At 45.3% G+C, this 13,293-nt stretch overlaps 1 protein-coding gene across 11 annotated transcripts in view; it reads left to right on the plus strand.

Annotated features, from left to right (window-relative positions):
- The window catches only part of Sfmbt2 (Scm like with four mbt domains 2), a 242,588-nt gene extending 230,449 nt beyond the window's left edge, over positions 1 to 12,139 (plus strand). For 10 of the 11 annotated variants that reach the window (XM_045134896.1, XM_045134901.1, XM_045134900.1 and 7 more), the window contains one exon: positions 4,406 to 8,988. In XM_045134896.1, the coding sequence (XP_044990831.1) occupies positions 4,406 to 4,546 (141 nt within the window). In that variant the 3' untranslated portion in view covers positions 4,547 to 8,988. Of the gene's footprint in view, positions 1 to 4,405; positions 8,989 to 12,029 lie in introns of those variants that run through there. The other variant, XR_006633664.1, reaches the window with a different exon arrangement.
- The last annotated feature ends 1,154 nt before the right edge of the window (positions 12,140 to 13,293 follow it).

Here is a 13,293-nt window from a genome sequence, read left to right on the forward strand (position 1 = left end):
ACTAAATTCTTCACCCTGTTTTGGAAAATAACCGGATGGTTTGAGCACTTAATTTCAAGGCCGAACCATCATTTCACGCGTGTTCAGGGAGTATGTCTGCGCTAAGTGCCACACCCAGGACAGGCACGCCGAATGCCCAGCGTCTTGGTGCTTCCCCTCCACTGGGCCGATGCTTGACAGTCACACCTGGCTTTAGAGCTTGGCTTGTTCAGCACATGGATCCTGACATGCACGTAGTCGGTGCGCAGGGAACAGTTTCCTGAAGTAAGCCAGACCCTAGGTGTGGGAATAGGAGCGTCCTCACGGTTGGCCTAAGGTTCTCCGGCAGCACCCAGCAGGAGGACTTGGCTGCCAGGAAGGAGTCAGTAGTCTTAATTTGCTTCTTAATGTGTGCTTGTATATTTTTCTGGGTCTGTGTAGATGTTAATTTGCATACCAGCTGAGGTGTCAACACCATCGTTATTTTGGACAGCATCTCTCATTGGCCTGGAGCTTGTCAAATAGGCCAGACTGGCTGTCCAGGGAGCCCCAGAAAGCATCCTGTCTGTGCCTCCCCAGCACTGCGGTTATAGGCATGGAATGTGCCGTCATAGCAGGCGTATTCATCGGCCGACAGGAGCTCAAACGCAGGTCTTCCTGCTTACATGCCAAGCATTTTACTCACTGAGCTCTCTACCAAACTGCTCTTTAAAGCTCCATAAAACCCACCTTAATGCTTGGTGGCCATCTGGAAAAAAAAATGATGATGGAAAAAAAAAAAAAAACAAGCCTTGTAACAGTTGTGAAGAGACCTGGAAGCAAGGTGGCTTTTTTTTTTTTTTTTTTTCTTTTCAAGTTTCTATCTTAGGATCCAGATCTATGATATTCCCGGGATTGGAGAAACAAGCTAAGCAGTAACGACTGCTTGTCTTGATGCCTTTGCAGAAGCCATTTAGAGCATGCAGCCTTTGTGAGGCCCCCTGACCCCTCCCCCGGAGGCTGCAGCCCTGCACCCAAGGCTCTGCACCTGCTTCATGTGACCAAGCTCCTCTTTTCCCTGGTGGCTTGTATATGTCTTTCTCCTTCCTAGCTGGGAAAGGAGGGACCCACACCTTACTTGTTTTTATATCGTCAATATCTAACATGCACCTACATTTAATTGAATGAATATTTTGCAGATAAACAAAATAGTTTTCAAAGTCTTACTACATTTAACTCCCTCTTAGGCACCCTTATCAGTAGCCTCTGAAATGGGCATTTCAGAGCAGTATGTAAGAGCAGTGTGGGATGGGGGTGAGATAATACATACAATACAAAAGAATTGATACTTTTGTTCCCCTTCAGGTTGAATATAACACTGATCTCTTTCGAGGTTTGGCAAGGTCACACATGAATCCTTCTTGAGAACGCCTTATTCCATGCACCGTAGCCAGCGGCCCTCATCTGTAACTTGAACATAATATATTGCACCTGCATTGATTTTTTTAAGTTAATGTTTTAAGTTTTATTGCTGCTGTACTTACTGGGTATATTGAGTAATTTGAATCTGATCAGAAGATAAATGAGCTTGACATGACTTTTCTACCATTTATACACACTTTTTATTTTTTCACTTGATATTTTCAAGGCAAGCAAACAACCATTCGTTTAAGAAAGCAAGCTCTCAGTGTGACATTCCTGATGATGTCTGAAATGCATGCCTGTGTGATGTTGAATGGCTGTGGGGTCTTGTGGCTTATGATAGCCTCAGGTGTAAAACTTCTTCAGGTGGCAGAATGGGATGCTGGGTTCAGTTTGCTGTCTGTAGCTTTTGTCATAACGCTGGGCCTCTAACCTTTTTGATCCTCACAATTTCCTCTGGAAAACGAAGACTGCCTTGGGAAACAGGAAGAGTCGCTTTACTGTTAAGCCCAGTAACCTATTCAAAACACATCTAGATGAAGAAAGCAGATGGCTTTATGCAAGCTGAAAAGAGAATTTTGAGTGAATCTCCATGCCTTTCTTCCTGTAACAGATTTAACAATCTTTTTGGTACGTGTATGTGTGGCGTACATGCATGCATGTCTGGACATTCGTAGGTGTGCGTATGCGGGCGCATGAGGAGGCCAGAGCTTGACGTTGCAAGTCTTACGGTCGCTCTTCACCTTATCCCTTGAGGTGGAGTCTCACTGAACCTAGAGGTCATCTATTCAGAAAAACGAGCTAGCCGGCGAGCCCTGACACTGGAATTGTAGACAAGTACAGTCGTGTCTGGGATTTTTACATGGGTGCTAGGAATCAAACTCCGGTCCTCAGGCTTGCATGGCAAGTTCCTTACCCACTGAGCCATCTCCCAGTCCCTCGATTTAACAGGTAGTGAGTCTCGTCACAGTGTAGGCCTCTCCATGTAAACACAGAAAGGTTAAGTAGAGCAGCATGAGGGAACATTCCTGCTTATAAGTGTACCTCACTCTGGAGAATATATGTGTGCAAGAGTAGGTCATTACCTCCCTTACTTCTGGGTGTGGAATCCCGTAAGCATGGTTTAGAGGCCCAATCTGGTAATGGTGAATTAATTGCCTATCTCTTTAAGTTGTTGGTTTTGTTTTGTTTTGAGAGCAGGGCTAGCCTGGCGCTGGTTGTGTAGCTGAGGCTGGCCTTTAACCCATGGACATCCTCTTGCCTCCGCCTCCCGGTGCCGTTGCTGGAGGTGTGCACGCCATACCTGGCTGAGAGGCCTTCGTTTTCCTTCATTTCTGACCGGCAGCATCCCTAGATGCAGAGCGTCTGGGTGGCAGGTGCGATGTTCTCTCGGAAGTTTGAATACATCATCTTCCTCCCCCAGCAGCTGAGGTTTCTTCAGTGACCTACGCAACGTTCTCTATGCTGAAACTCAGCACTTTTGCTGTTTTTATAATCCTTTGTCTTGGACTTTGGGTGTTATAATTATATTATGCCACTTTGTGCCCATTTGAACCTTTTGCACCTTGCAGTCCATATCTTTCTCAAATTTGGGGTGCATTGGACTATTAGTTCACTGAGTTAGTTTTCTGTTTTTTTCTATCTTCTAGGACACCCATTATTTGAGTATTTTCTTGTTTAGTGGTGTGCCCCAAGATTCAGATGTTTTAATTTTCCCCTTTCTTTGCTTGTCTGAGTTACCTCAAAAGAATTTTCAAGTTCAGATCTTCTTTACCCAGCTTGTCATTGAAACTCTCAACTGTATTTTTTATTTCACTTCCCGAGTTCTTCAATTCCAGGGTTTCTATTAGGTTCTTTTTCATGGTCTCTAGGACTTTGCTGAATTTCACATACATATAATAAAATTTTCCTAATCTCATTGTATTACCTGTCTATAGTTTTTGTATCTCATTAGTTAACTAATAACCACTAGTTGGAATTATTTTTCGGGATTTTCATCAATTTATTTTGGATTTGTTGTTAGTTATGAGGTTTCTTTGGAAGCATCATGTTGTCTTGATTTCTTTTAGCCAACAACCCCCCAGGAGCCCCTTATCTTCACCCACCCAGCGCTGGATTGCAGGCTCATGCTAGCATGCCCGCTTTGACATGGCAAGCACTTTGCCCCTGAGCCAGTTCTCCAGTCCCCTTCTTGATGTTTTCTACTCCTTGTGTGTCTTTTGATATTTGTGGGTTTTGGTAGATGCATTAACCGTACTAATTTTACAAGGTAGCTGTAAATGATTTTCTCGCGAAGATGTACCCTCGCTTACTTGACTGGCGTGCTGCACAGACTGCGGGTCCAGTTGAGCACCATGGTGCCATCGTGTATGGTTTCTTCTTCCGTCAATGAGGGTGTGGGCATGGCACATGGGGCACGAGTCACATAGTCTGTCCGTGCTAATGTGCAGCACCGGGAGTACTCAAGCGTCACAGGAGGATCTGGCACATACCACACTGTGTGTGTGCGTGTGTGTGCGCGCGCACGTGTGCGTGTCTATGTTGTGTGTGTGCTTGCATTTCTTCTACAGAAAACTATGCTTTGTAATTTATGTAGCTGTCTTGGACATTTACCTCTGAGGGAAGTAATAAAATGTTGACGTGTTTTAGTAGCGAGCCCCTTCCTAGTGCTCAAATCAACATAAGAAGGTCCTGACCGGATGGAGAGAGGGCGCTATCCCAGCAAGAGGCAGCGAGCATGGAAGAGGATTTCTGGTGCAGAAACTTGTACCTACCATGTGAAGTGTGTGAATTTCACAAGAGCCAAAATGTTCTTGGTGTGTGTGTGTGTGTGTGTGTGTGTGTGTGTGTGTGTGTGTGTTTATTAACACAAAGATTAGGTAGCTATCAAGTTAAATTGGCATCTTTTCCAAATTACATGCAGTAAGGTCTCCACTATACATATTTGGCCCCCAGAGCGGGGTAGGGCAGGGGCTGACACACAACTGCAGCTCCCAGTGTCTAACGGGGCTTTCTTTTCTGGCAGGACATCGACGGCCAGGCCCTCCTACTGCTGACTCTTCCCACCGTGCAGGAATGCATGGAGCTGAAGCTGGGGCCTGCTATCAAGCTGTGCCATCAGATCGAGAGAGTTAAAGTGGCTTTCTATGCCCAGTATGCCAACTAACTCTACCTTTCTGGGCGGTGCCCCGGGGCTCTGCAGTGCTGCGTTTGTGAAGGTGTTAATGAAGAGACTGGAAGCTTTCCAGGCTGGGTGACGCAGTGCTTTCACCCAAGTCTCATCGAAAAGCCAGAGCCCGGGACCCCCTTCGAGCACCAACCCCGGGCGATGACCCTGTGTTGTTGAAGCACACGGAAGGACCTCTGCCGCAGCTTCCGGGGGCGTAATGACAGCTCTGCCTCAGCCTCTTCTGTGCTTCTTTCCCCCACCCAAACCAGGCGGCTTCCTGGGAACAAGGTTTTCTACACTGAGCTCCATCTTCTTGGAAAATAGATGGATACACTTGACGTAGTCTCACATGTGACCAAGGAGAATACCGAATCCTTTGCTGGTAGTTTTTGCTGGAATCACTCTCAGGCACACTTACAAATTATCTTTCCTGTACATCACAAGTGACTGGTTTAGTGTCACCTGCTATCACTGTGGTTTGGTCTCCATGTCACCTCCTTTCTCTGACACAGTATGGCTGTGTTTCAGGATGTTGTCACAAAACAGTGCGCTCCACTCCACCTTCTGTCAGAGGTGCCTTCTCACGATACACAGAACAAAGGGAGGCTGGTGGCAGGTGAGACCAGATTCTTGCATGCTCAAAGCCTAGGTCATTTTTGGACAAACTCTCTTCATAGCCTCCTGGAGAATCACAGGATCTCCCGTATTCTCATAGTGCTCTGAGCAGGTCAGGGATGCTTTAGGGAAATGTCAGACTCTGTATTGAAGAACCAGCTTAGTCTCAGAGGGCAAGAAGGAAAGAGGCTAGGTGGAAGTGTTTCAGGAACTAACTATATCAGCTCAGAAGATTGACACAGCTCGTCACTGCAAGAGAGTCCCTCTGGGCCTCTCCTGTGCTCTGTCCACCCTGGCTTGCCACAGCAGAGGGGGCATGAGCAGCCAGCTGTCCCTGTTCTAACACTGTGAGGGGCTCTGCGCCTGGACCTTACTTGTTCTCTGCTTGGCTTTTGTAATGTCCAACCCCCGATCTCCAGTAACTTTCCTCCACTCTGGACCCCAGTTCCCATCAAAGGACAGGTTTGACTGCTTAGCAGTTAGCAGTAAGCGTACCATCTCCCCTTGCCTCCTCCTCACTCCTGCTGGCAAGAGCGCAGGTTGACCGGCATATATATATCTCCACAGCATTAAACTGTACACTCCCCATATTCCAGGCTGGGTTTGAAGTGGTTCGTGAAATTTGTGGGACAATTTTGTTAAGTTCCCTTTTAAATGTTTTCTTGAAATCTAGGTCAGTGACATCATCTGCGAGAATTGACTGAAATATTATACCTGCCACTTTCATCCATGTTTCCTTATGAGTCATTTGCATACACAAGGAACCATGATATTCTGATGCAGTGGTCACCTCCATGCCTGTCCAAACCACATCTTCATTTTCTTTAGAAATGGACACTCACATTAGAGGCTTAAAGTTTATACCTTTATTGCCTGTGTGTGTTTTCCCATAATTACGTTGATCTTTTCTGTGCAGAGTCCAACAGTTCCTGTAACTTATTTTTTTCCAACATTTTTAAGGCTTTTAAAACTTTGGTTTTTCATGCTAACCCATTCTTAACATCCTGTGATGGTTGCAGTTGAAAATGGGAAGCAAAAGTTTTGTAGTTGAGACTGTTTTGTCTCCTCTGCAGCCGATTTTCTACAGTTAAACTTAGACATCTTGAATGCGTCCACCTGGGGCCCTCTCATGGAAGGAGCGTGCCGTGCTTGGCGCTATGAAGATGTGTCGGCTTGTAGTCGCATATCTCCCTTTTATGATACAGACTGGCTTGTCCTCAGTTTCCCAGCCCTGCCTGCTCAACCACATGCTTTTGGCCTTACATGCTCAGACCTGTGGAACTGCACTATCCAACAGCTGGAAAGGGGATCCGTCTCAAGATCTGTGGCATTTCCTTGTGCCAACTCACTTAGGATCCGACCTTTCACTGTGGCCTTGTCAAGCTGAGGTGTTTCTGTTGCATTTGAAACCAGGCTGAGGACATGGGTGGCTACAGCCCAACAGTGTGCTTTGAGAACGAATGTCACCTTCTCATGCCATTTCCAGAGTAGCATGGGGCAGGAGATGTGACATCGGAGGACAAGAGTGGTTTTCTGGGGAGTGTCCTGAGCCCACGGAGATCCGGAGGAGTACTAAAGAAGAAGTCCAGGCAGTTGTCCTGCAGCCACCATCGGTGGCGAAAGCATCTTACTTGCTATGGAGTCAGATTCCCAAGACTGTCCTTAGCCTACATCCTTGTGACTTGGCTTCATCCCCTCCATGTGGAGCTGGTTGTTTGAGCCTCAATTTCAACTTGAGCTTTTGACACTCAGGCAAGAGGAGATGTAACCCACTGCTTAAGAATGCCCATCTGCGGACCCCCTGTGCAGTGTGTGCACCATACCCTGGCCCTGCAGGAGACTTGGGGACAAAGGAGGCACTTTCCTCCAAGAGGCACCTGAGTCCTTCCTTGACAATGTCCTCTTCATGTGGGCAGTGTCTGCGTCCTTGGGTTGAAAGTGGTTTTCTCAAGCTCTCTCTCTTGCCTCACCTCACCTCACCTCTCGCCCACTTCCCTTCTAAATGTACAACCAGTTTTCAAAGATACTCCAGTATCACCATGACCCACACACCAAAAATGTTCTTGTCTAAACACCAACAAACGATGCCCCCCCCCAGTTCCTTCCCTGGATCACTTCATTTCCTTCTCCCTCCTTGGTCACCTTTTGGGACCAAACTCCTTGCTCATGCACCTGGCTTTGGCTGTATGCAGCACAGTGATCACCATCATTCCCTCCTGGCACTTGCTGAGCAGACGCCTCACAGCCTGTGCCAGGATTGTGACCCGAGGGGCAGACGATCACTTGATCCCATCCTGACGCTGCTGGAGTTTGCTCCAGCCTCTCACTTGTCACCTACATCTGTGCTGTTGTAAACATCACGTATCTGCACCATAAAACCCGAACATGAGCAAAGCTAGCGCGGCAGCTTGTCCATCGAGTGATGGTTTCCCTGGTAGGGTTTCCACTGCATGGAGAACAACTCTCACTTTTAAGTTAGAATCCTTTGGTCAGAGTTTGAGTCACACACAGTAGTTGAGCTGTTTGAATTGTTTTGGCCTTATCTGATCAGATTCAAAAGATTATTTCCTGTGTTCGCTTTGATTTGTCCTTCCGTAAATTAAAATGATCCAAAGCTTACCACTGCCACCTCCAACCTTGACTACCATCTCTAGAATCAGCTTTTTGAATCTCGCCCTCTCTCCTAATGTATCTCACAGAATTTTGAGTGTTGTGTCAGGCAAATACTGGGCTTCTATCATACTGAATCCTCCTTTCTGAAAGTTGTTACTTTGTGGAACACCCATTTATATTTATTTCTGTATATAGAACAACAACAACAAAACCAGCAGTAAGACCTTTGTTGTGGCTTGACTTGCTGCTTTTGGTTAAGATAGCGAACCTAGGCTCCAGTTACTCTCTGTTCTGTCTTTTAGAAAGCTGTGATCAAGTGTGCAATTATTTGAAAGGAAAAATTGTGAACTGAAATATCTGTAGACTTCAAGAAGGAGGTGTCTCCGGTGCAGTCACGAAGCGGGGGGAGGGGGGGTCTCCACAGCCACCATGGTTCCATGAACCTGCTAGTTCGCTGTTGTAAGTTGTCTGAAAATCACTCACTCTAACCTGGTTGGCTTTTTTAAAGCTGATTAATTCTCACAGCTTATGACAAACTCAGATTTGCTACCTGTGACCCATTCATTTTGCCAGAAAAATTTTAATTGCCACCCTTCATGGGCACCTTGGGTCTGGCTGAACAGCGTCTGTGGTTTAAATGGTTGGTGGTGACCCAGTTCCCCGGGCTGTGGGCCTGCTGTGTGTCAGCGCTCATGACCCAGCGCCAGGCAGGATGCGGGTCACCCACGTTACTGAACCAGTGTGGGCCAGAGAAATGCACTGATGAGGAAGGAACGTTCTAGAATGGTCTGCTAGAAGTTACCTCCTCCTGATGGGGAATTTGAAGTAAAGGTTTTAAGTAGTGGAAAAAAGAATCATGTCACCTGTTCAGAATGGAAGCTGGCACGATTGCTGAGAATCGACCCATGGTCGTGAATAGTGGGAGCCCATTAACTGTTTCATACCCACCTCAAATAGCTTGTACTGAAGTTTGATTCATATCTTGTGTATGTTTTGGTGCATAAGAGAAAAATTGGTGTCTTTACTTTGAGATTTTCAGGACAATGGGCATGATCTTAGTTTGCTGTAAGATTGTATTCTGTATATATGTTTTCATGTACATAAATGAAAATCTATATCAGAGTTATATTTTAATTTTTATTCTAAATGAAAAACCCTTTTTACTTGAAAACATGGTAAGCCACATTGTTAAATAAAATCAAAATAAATTATGTGGTGGTGTTTTGTCTTTGAAAGACTCCTGACTCTATTTAAGGGTCACATTTTTTTTTTTTTTCAAGGTAGGGTCTCACTCTAGCTCAGGCTGACCTAGAACACATTTTTTTTTTTTTTAAGTGCTTGTTTGACTTTTGTGTGGCACCATAGCTTCTGCTACCAGACTGTTCAACACAAATATCCAAGTCACCTCCTTGGTCTGGAATGGTACTTAACTGACCTTATTATTTAATATCATTAAGACAACATGGTACCCTCCCATGACTGTATCTCCCCAGTGTCAGTCATTTTGACTTCTCTAGGATTCCCTGATGCTTTTGAAAAAAGGTTGTTTATTTCTATGTGAGCCACAATTAAATAATCATATCATACTTACCTTGTCACATTCAGTGTCATAGCTGGGGGTCTTGGGCATCCAATTTGGAAGAGGAAGTGATTATTACAGTCATTTATTTCACTTTCCAAATCTCAAGAAATTTTTGTTTGTTTGTTTTGTTTGAGGTAGGGTCTTACGCTAGTACAGGCTGACCCTGAATTCACTATATAGTCTCAGGGTGGCCTCAAACTCACTGCAGCCCCCTACCTCTGTCTCACGAGTGCTGGTATTAAAGGTGTGCACTACCATGGCTGGCTCAAGTAACTTCTAAATCCATTCTTTTTTTTCTGCTGGCAAAGTTTGCATGAAGCTTTTGTTCTCTTTTAATTAAGGAAGCTTTTTGATACAGGTGCTTGCTAGCAAGTCCACTGTACCCTTGAACTCAACATCCTCCTGCCCTAGCCTTCTGCATAGTAAGCACAGGTGCGTGCCACCATGCCTGCTTCACAGAAGCTAGTTTCTGTTACTAATTAATTGATTAATTTCATTTAAATTAATTGATTTTTGAAATTCAATTTTTGGAGAGAGAGAGAATGAGACAGAGAGAATGGGTGTGCCAGGACCTCTAGCCACTGCAAAAATGAATTCAGATGCATGTGCCACCTTGTACATCTGATTTTACATGGGTCCTGCGAATGGAACCTGGGTTTTTTGGCATTGCAAGCAGGCGCCTTAATTGCTAAGCTGTCTCTCCAGCCCCATAGAAGTGTGTGCGTGGATGAACCAGGAGTCCTCTTAAGTGTGTGCTGGGGGGGGGGGGGACCGGACAGTGTCAAGTGTCTGCCTCCATCACTCTCTATTATTATTTGTCTTTTACAAGATAGGGTCTCGCTGTAGCCCAAGCTGACCTGGAATTCACTATGGAGTATCAGGGTGGCCTTGAACTCATGGCAATCCTCCTACCTCTGCCTCCCAAGTGCTGGGATTAAAGGCATGAGCCACCATGCCCAGCTTTCTACTTTATTTATTTATTTATTTATTTTTTAAATTATTTATTTATTTATTTGAGAGCAACAGACACAGAGAGAAAGACAGATAGAGGGAGAGAGAGAGAATGGGCGCGCCAGGGCTTCCAGCCTCTGCAAACGAACTCCAGATGCGTGCGCCCCCTTGTGCATCTGGCTAACGTGGGACCTGGGGAACTGAGCCTTGAACCGGGGTCCTTAGGCTTCTCAGGCAAGCGCTTAACCGCTAAGCCATTTCTCCAGCCCTCTACTTTATTTTTGAAACAAGGTCTCTGACTAAACCTGGAGCACCTGACTCAGCTAGATGAGGCGCCCAGCCAGTGCCGGAGCCCCTCTGCCTCCACCCCCCAATGCTGGTATCGCAGGTGTGTGCCACCATGCCTGCCTGTTAAATATTTTGTTTTTATTTATTTATTTGAGAGGGAGAGAATGGGCACACCAGCCACTGACAATGAACTCCAGACTTATGTGCCACCTTGTGTATCTGGCTTATGTGGGTCCTGGGGAATTGAACCTGGGTCCTTTGGCTTTGCAGGCAAGTGCCTTGACCACTAAGCCTTCTCTCCGGTCCCATGTGTACCTTTTTAATGTGGGTGCTGAGGTTTGAGCTCAGGTCCTCATGCTTGTGTGGGAAGCCCTTTACTGACTGAGCCATCTTCCCAGCCCTTCGACCCCCTTTCTTAATGCCAGTGCTTCAGAAGGCAAAGTGGGAAGCATTGTGCATCTTGTCCAGTAGACTCTAGGACAGGAGTAGGATTGAATGGCTAAGTACATGTGATAGTGGCATTTCCATGTGTACTGGAAGATCTTTAAAAACACATTTACAGACTGTATGATAAAGGGAAATCTCAAATCCAAATCTAAATAGAATTTATCGGGGCAATTTTTTTCCATATTGCTACAAAAACTTACTTAATTCCTATTCTATTTAGCCAGATTTGATAAATTTTGAGTTCACTGGAACTTCTCCTGTGTAGTAGTGGTCATGATGTGACTATTTTAAGTCTCTGGAAAAACACGGTGCTTAAAGGTTCAAATAATACACTTTTAAAATGCTGTCATGTGGATGTGACCTTGGTTGATTCTGTGTGAAGGCCAGATATTTTATCAGTAAGGTGAAAATTTTACCTGTCTCACAAAGGTGAGGTGGAAGTAATAGACCATGTCTACTTGGGATAGTTTTATTAAGACATTTTTATTGATTTGGTGTCAGCCCAAGCTTGGATGGCAACACATCCCAATTGAATGCAGCTCATTTGTTGAGTTGGAGTTTTGTTTAGTGTCATTTTGTTGTTGGTATGTCTAGATGGCATATCACAGTAATAAAAGTTATAATAAAACTTTCCAGTGTCAGATCACCATAATCTTCATCATTCCTTCTTATTCAACCCCAGGGTTTGTTTTGCAATAGTTATTTACATCATCTTTTGCTGGGGGATTTTGGAATAGTATATATAAATATATAGTACTATATAAATATATATTATATATATGTTCATGTACATATAAGTATACAGTTAGGAGTGTGTGTGTGTGTGTGTGTGTGTGTGTGTGTGTGTGTGTGTTGAGAGATTAATATAAAGGCAGACAATGTTGACTAGAAAGAAAACAAATATTGCAGTTATCACTGGCTTCAAATACTTTTTTTAAACCAGTTTCCAGGTATATAACACAAAACTTCTGTTTTCTATAACAGGTGAATAGTTACCTGCCATACTTGGCTAAATGGAATCGCAAACGCCAGGGGTGTCGAGCAGTGTTAGCACATAGTAAGTGTCTCCGTCCCCCATCCTCACCATGCACCACCCACCCCTGGACCCTTAACCACTTACTCACTACAACATCCTGGCCACCATCGCCACTGCCACCTCAAAAGGGCCCTTGGCCACCCAGGCCCATCCAAATCAAACCCTTGAGATTTGCGGTGCCACCTACTGCTTGTGGATTCAAATGAAATGTGTACAATGCGGGTGCAGGGTCTGGCATTCTCACCTGTTCACCAGAATACCCAGATGACACGACCCACGTAAGAGCGAATGTTCTCGAGCTGCCGCGAGCATCCGGGAGGGAGAAGGAGAAAGTTAGCACCGCTCCCCATCCCTCAAGTCACCCTTGTTTCTCACTTGACAGACACCACTGGCTTTTGTCACGAGCAGCTTGTACGTGCCCTGTCTTCCTCCCTGCCTCAGTTTCCATCATTCCTGCAGCCTTAACATGTCATTCTATAATATATTCTCATCTGCGTTTTGTGTCTGACTTCAGTATCTGTTGAGCCCCAGAGAAGAGACTTAGAGATCCAGGTTTCCTAGTAAACAGCCCATCTGGATGGGGATTTGCAGTCATACTGTGCCCTGTCGGAATTCAGTAGGGGCAGTTCTGCTCTTAATGGTCGATAATACGTGCAGGTACTCCAGGCTATCGCAGTCACTGGATTTCTTCCCTCTGGTTTGTTTGAGCAGCAGGTGAGATGCATGGCTGTGTGGAATGACATGGCTGCTGCTCACAGGGAGTGGCCTTCCTAATTATGATATATAGGTCACTGTATTTGTCATAACAAAAAGGAAATGGCATGCTTAGGGAAGTGTTTGATCCACTTGAGGACCTGCCTCCAAGGCAGAGCACAAACATCCCATTATCATGTGTGACCACAAGGAAGAGCCACGGAAAACCGAGCCCAGGGCCCTGATTAAAAGGATGACTGACTGTCAAAAGATAACAAATGTGCATTCTTGAGAGGGTTCCTATTAAAGTCAAGGCCACGATAAGGAAAGTCTTAAAATCTGAAAGCTGAGCTAGGTCATTACAGTTCGGATCGAAAATGCCCCCCCAAAGGCCTTCTTGTCAGCTGATGGGCGTCTGGGAAGTGGCTGGTTCATTGCTTTCTCTGATGTCAATGGATGAGTCAGTTGATGGCTTCTTAGGTTGATAGACTATTGAGAGGCAGTGGAAACTTAGGCGGT

The sequence above is a fragment of the Jaculus jaculus genome, chromosome 15 (assembly GCF_020740685.1).
Source record: "Jaculus jaculus isolate mJacJac1 chromosome 15, mJacJac1.mat.Y.cur, whole genome shotgun sequence".
Lineage (NCBI taxonomy): Eukaryota > Metazoa > Chordata > Mammalia > Rodentia > Dipodidae > Jaculus > Jaculus jaculus.